At 44.1% G+C, this 5,000-nt stretch overlaps 1 protein-coding gene across 1 annotated transcript in view; it reads left to right on the forward strand.

Moving 5' to 3' along the window:
• The window catches only part of ngef (neuronal guanine nucleotide exchange factor), a 40,709-nt gene that overhangs the window by 21,703 nt on the left and 14,006 nt on the right, over window positions 1-5,000 (forward strand). The window contains exons 8-9 of the mRNA XM_036555927.1: window positions 1-136; window positions 4,592-4,721. The exon at window positions 1-136 is cut by the window's left edge and continues 17 nt beyond it. Coding sequence (XP_036411820.1) covers window positions 1-136; window positions 4,592-4,721 — 266 coding nt within the window. The remainder of the gene's footprint in view (window positions 137-4,591; window positions 4,722-5,000) is intronic.

Below are 5,000 nucleotides of genomic sequence, written 5' to 3' on the forward strand. Positions count from 1 at the left end.
AACACAGGATCGAAGAGTCTCTCCTGATTTCAGACGTGTGTGATATCGTTTATCACCACGCTGTCGAGCACTTCCACGTCTTCATCAGCTACGTCATCAACCAGGTCTACCAGGAGAAGAACTACCGCCGCATACTGTGAGTGTGGGTGTGTGTGTGTGTGAGACAGGTGTGGGTCTGAGACAGGTGTGGGTCTGTAAGACAGGTGTGGGTGTCTGAGACAGGTGTGTGTATGTGAGACAGATGTGAGTGTATGAGACAGGTGTGGGTCTGTGAGACAGGTGTGGGTGTATGAGACAGGTGTGGGTCTGTGAGACAGGTGTGGGTGTCTGAGACAGGTGTGGGTCTGTGAGACAGGTGTGGGTCTGTGAGACATGTGTGTGTATGAGACAGGTGTGGGTCTGTGAGACAGGTGTGTGTGTGTGAGACAGGTGTGGGTCTGTGAGACAGGTGTGTGTGTGTGAGACAGGTGTGGGTCTGTGAGACAGGTGTGGGTCTGTGAGACAGGTGTGTGTGTGTGAGACAGGTGTGCGTGTGAGGTGTGGGTCTGTGAGACAGGTGTGTGTGTGTGAGACAGGTGTGCGTGTGTGTGCGTGCGTGTGCGTGCACGTGTGTGTGTGTGTGCGTGCGCGCGTGTGTGTGTGTGTGTGTGTGTGTGTGTGTGTGTGCGTGCGTGTGTGTGTGTGTGTGTGTGTGTGTGTGCGTGTGTGTGTGTGTGTGCGTGCGTGCGTGTGTGTGTGTGTGTGCGTGTGTGTGTGTGTGTGTGTGTGTGTGTGTGTGAATTCTGGGTTGTTTTTCTTTCTCTCAGGTGTGTTTATTCTGCAGGTGACCCTCAGTGAGAGTTAAAGGTCTGTTAGTTTTAGTCTGAAAGCTGCAGCTCTGTTTCTCAGTGACATTTTACCTCATTTTTACCTCATTTTTACCTCATGTTTTCTTCACCTTTACCTCACATTCATCTCACTTGGACTTAACAATTTTCCTTGTTGCCTCATTTTTTCCTCACTTTTACCTCACCTTCTTCTCTTTTTCCCTCAAATTAACCCCACATTTCCTTATTTTAGCTCACTTATACCTCACATTTACTTACTTATACCTCACATTTACTTCATTGTACCTCACATTTTTCCTAATTTTTACCCCACATTTACCTCAGTTTTTGTATTTTCTACCTCACATTTTTTTTACCTCAAATTTAGCTCACTTTTACCTCACAGTTTTTCTAATGTATACCTCACGTTTAACTCACCTTGCCTTGCCCCTCAGGTTTAATATACACACCCTCAGGAATGTACCTTTCTTCTCAGGGTCCTATGTTCGCAGTGTTCTATGTTCTCAAGGTTCTATGTTCCCAGGATCCATTGTTCAGCTCTTTATATGACCCATCGTACCTCACTGTGATGCTCCAGGTTAGGGGAGTTCAGTGTTCCGCGGAGAACCGGCGAGGCTGCAGGTTTTCATTCCATCAGAGCAGGAGAACCTGATCAGCTGAAGACTGAAAGCAGCTGACTGAACGAGAGGAGTCATGGCGCTCCAACCTGATCGGAATGAAAACACACCGGCCCTTACTGATCAGACTGGACACCCCTGTTCTAAGGAGAGCTATGAAAGGGTTCCTGAGGTCATGAGGTCATCACAGGTCAAAGAGTGAACATGGGAACATCAAAGAGCTGATTTTTCAATAGGAACCCACTTAGCCCTCGGCCAGGCTCAGTGAGCTAATTAGCCAGCAGTGCAAACTTTATAATACGAGCCGTGTGGAGCCGTGTGGAGTCGTGTGGAGTCGCGTGGAGCCGTGTGGAGCAGTCGGAGCACCGACTACAGACTCTCTGTGTCTGGCTGTGCTGTGTTTGTGCTGTCTGGCGTAAAAGTGCTGCTCTCCCTTTGTTGTTGTTGCTGGCTGTTTAGCCTTTAGCTCGCTAACTAGCTAGTTAGCAGACTAAAACACGCTTCAGATGGTAGAAGAGCAGCTGAGGGGAGTTACTGTCATAAACAGCACTGAGATGGAGAGTCGATGCTGTTGGGATGAGTTCAGAGATTCCTCTGTTCATTAATGTCAACTATGGGAATGTTTTGCGATGTTAATGTTGTGAAGTTTAAATTATCACTAAAAACATTTAAAAGCTGATCATCACTGAGTAGATTCTCAGTCCTGTTCACTGAAGGGAATCCTTTAGAGTTTAAAGGAATCCTTTAGAGTTTAAGGGAATCCTTTAGGAAGCAGCAGGAACATTAATTCGTTTACTGAATATACTGTGTAATATAAGAATATGTATGTTTGTAAACATACGAGACAAATAGATTAATTTTGATGTTTGGGAAATATAACTGACACAGCATGGGAACACATGATCCAGGGAATATACGACACATGGAACATGAGAGCTTCGGAGTATAGGATTCTGGGAATATAGGAATCTGTGAATATAGAACATCACTTTTGTCCCCTCATCCCACCTGAACGGTTATCTCCATTCCGTTTAGGACCATGTGTGTGTGTGTGTGTGTGTGTGTGTGTGAGTGTGTCTGTGTGCAGTGTTCTGAGGCTTAGGGTGTGTGTGTGTGTGTGTGTGTGTGTGTGTGTGTGTGTGAGTGTGTCTGTGTGCAGTGTTCTGAGGCTTAGGGTGTGTGTGTATGTGTGTGTGTATGTGTGTGTAGTGTGTGTGTGTGTGTGTGTGTGTGTGTAGTGTGTGTGTTGGTCTGTGTGTCTGCAGGGCTCTGAGCTCTGAGAGTCGGAGCGGCTCAGTCTGGTCTGGGTGTGTCTCCGAGTTTCTGTCCTGAAGACGCTCAGGCAGGAATACTGATCCGAGGGCGCGGCAGCAGCAGCAGCAGCGTGACTGTTCTATTTACGGTTCACCTGCAGGTGCCGGGATAATTAGTCAAAATGTCAGCTTACGGTGTCAAACTGAGCTAAACAAACCAAACCAAACACACCGATTACAGACTGAATGACTGTCGGACGGTGTGTTATGGCTGTGCTGTCGGAATGTGGGCGGGGCTTACTGTAAAATCATAAAAGGTTAATGTTCTACTGTTCTCAGTGTGAAGGTCAGGAACCGCATGTTCAAACTAAACTAGAGCTGCAGCCTCAAACTCAGTAAATCACAGAATAGCCCAATATTACTGATACGGGACGTCCAGTAAGACTGTGTATCAGATTCAGTGGTCAGATAAAAGGTCTTGAGGAGCCGAACCAGTTGGACATCAGACAGTTTCACTGATGCACTATTTCAGATATTTGCATACAAATATTTATACATCAGTTTCACAAAGAAGGTACAAACCACCACGACCTTCACAGGACAGAACAACTAGATTAGCTCTACACTCTTAAAAATGGTTCTTCAAGGGTTCTGTAGTAAAGATAGTGACTCTGTAAAGAACCATGAACACTCAAAGAACCATCTGCATACTAAAATGTTTCTCTGCATGGGGAAATGGTTCTTCAGACTGATGGAAAATGTGTTGTATAAACAACGTATATCTTAAAGATGGTTCTTCAAGGGTTCTTTAGTAAAGAAAATGGTCTTATATAGAACCATGAACACTCAAAGGACCCTTTGCATAATTAAAGGGTTCTTTGCATGATAAAAGGGTTCTTCAGATTGATGGAAAATTTGCATGAATGTGCTATAAATGGTTCTATATGGAACCTTTTTGAAAAGGGTTCTGTACAGCACCCAAAAGGATTATTTTACTGTTACACGCCTTACACCATAACAAATCATATTTATTGTTGAAGAATCCTTTTGGGTGCTATGTAGGACCTATTTTCAAAAAGGTTCTATTTAGAACCATCTATAACACTTTCATGCAAATTTTCCATCAATCTAAAGAACTCTTTCATGATGCAAAAGAACACTGTAATTGTGCTTTGAGTGTTCATGGTTCTATAAAGGACCATTTTCTTTACTAAAGAACCCTTGAAGAACCATCTTTTGTAGAAGTGAAGGACTTTGAAGTGGCGTTGAGTAATGTAATATGAAATTATGCATAATTATTTCTGGTTTTGTTCATCAAAGAGTCGAGTGTGTTAGTAAGAAAACGTGAAAAAAGCGAAAAAAGTGTCTGATCTACCTGCTTTGTTACCATGGCAACCGTGTTCGGTACTAACAGCGCACACCTCATCCTGTGAATCACTCTGGTTTTGGTGTAGAAGTTGCAGGGTTGCCATGCCAACGCCCCCCCCCCACCATTCCCTTAAAACAACACAGATATAAGAACGATTCAGTTCAAGTCTATTCAGAAGAAAAGCACAAACACGGTGTGTACAGGTGTGATCATGAGCGGAACCTGAGGGTCAGGATTTAAAGTGAAAACTATAGTTACTATAATCTTAATAAATCTATAAATGAATCTGATTTGTGATGATTAAAGACGAAAGATTACTGTGATAATAAACTCAGTCTGTATTCCTGCTCTCAGACTTAATAATGCTAATTAATTAACTAATTAATTAATTAAATGAGTAAATAATCAGACTCTAAGAGGAACAGTGTCGGCGTCTATATAAAGCACTTTTTAAACAGGTTCTATAAAAGCACCTCCTCTGCTCTGCGCAGTGATGTTGACTGTGTCTGCACATCTGTTCCTCAGGCAGGAGAACGCTGTTTTTCGGGAGACCATGGCTGCCCTGGAGAACCAGCCGAAGGTTAAAGGCCTGTCATTCACCTCCTTCCTCATCCTCCCCTTCCAGCGAATCACACGCCTCAAACTGCTGGTGCAGGTAAGAATCAGCCAATCAGACGCCTCCGAGTACTGGCGGTGCTCCAGTACAACACAGAACACTCAGGATACTTCCTTAAATATGAAGCTTGTACATTACGTGTGTTAATATGTTTCAGTCTGTCGGTTTGCAGCTGTGCTGGTTTACGAACCTGTTTATATACAAATTGCGCTCGGCTAAAGCATTTGGGAAATGGAGACTGAAACTGGGGAGCGGTGACGCTCTGATAAACAGCAGGGGGCGCTCTTACAGTATTCACACTGTACAGTTCATCACACT

The sequence above is a fragment of the Colossoma macropomum genome, unplaced genomic scaffold (assembly GCF_904425465.1).
Source record: "Colossoma macropomum unplaced genomic scaffold, Colossoma_macropomum, whole genome shotgun sequence".
NCBI lineage: Eukaryota > Metazoa > Chordata > Actinopteri > Characiformes > Serrasalmidae > Colossoma > Colossoma macropomum.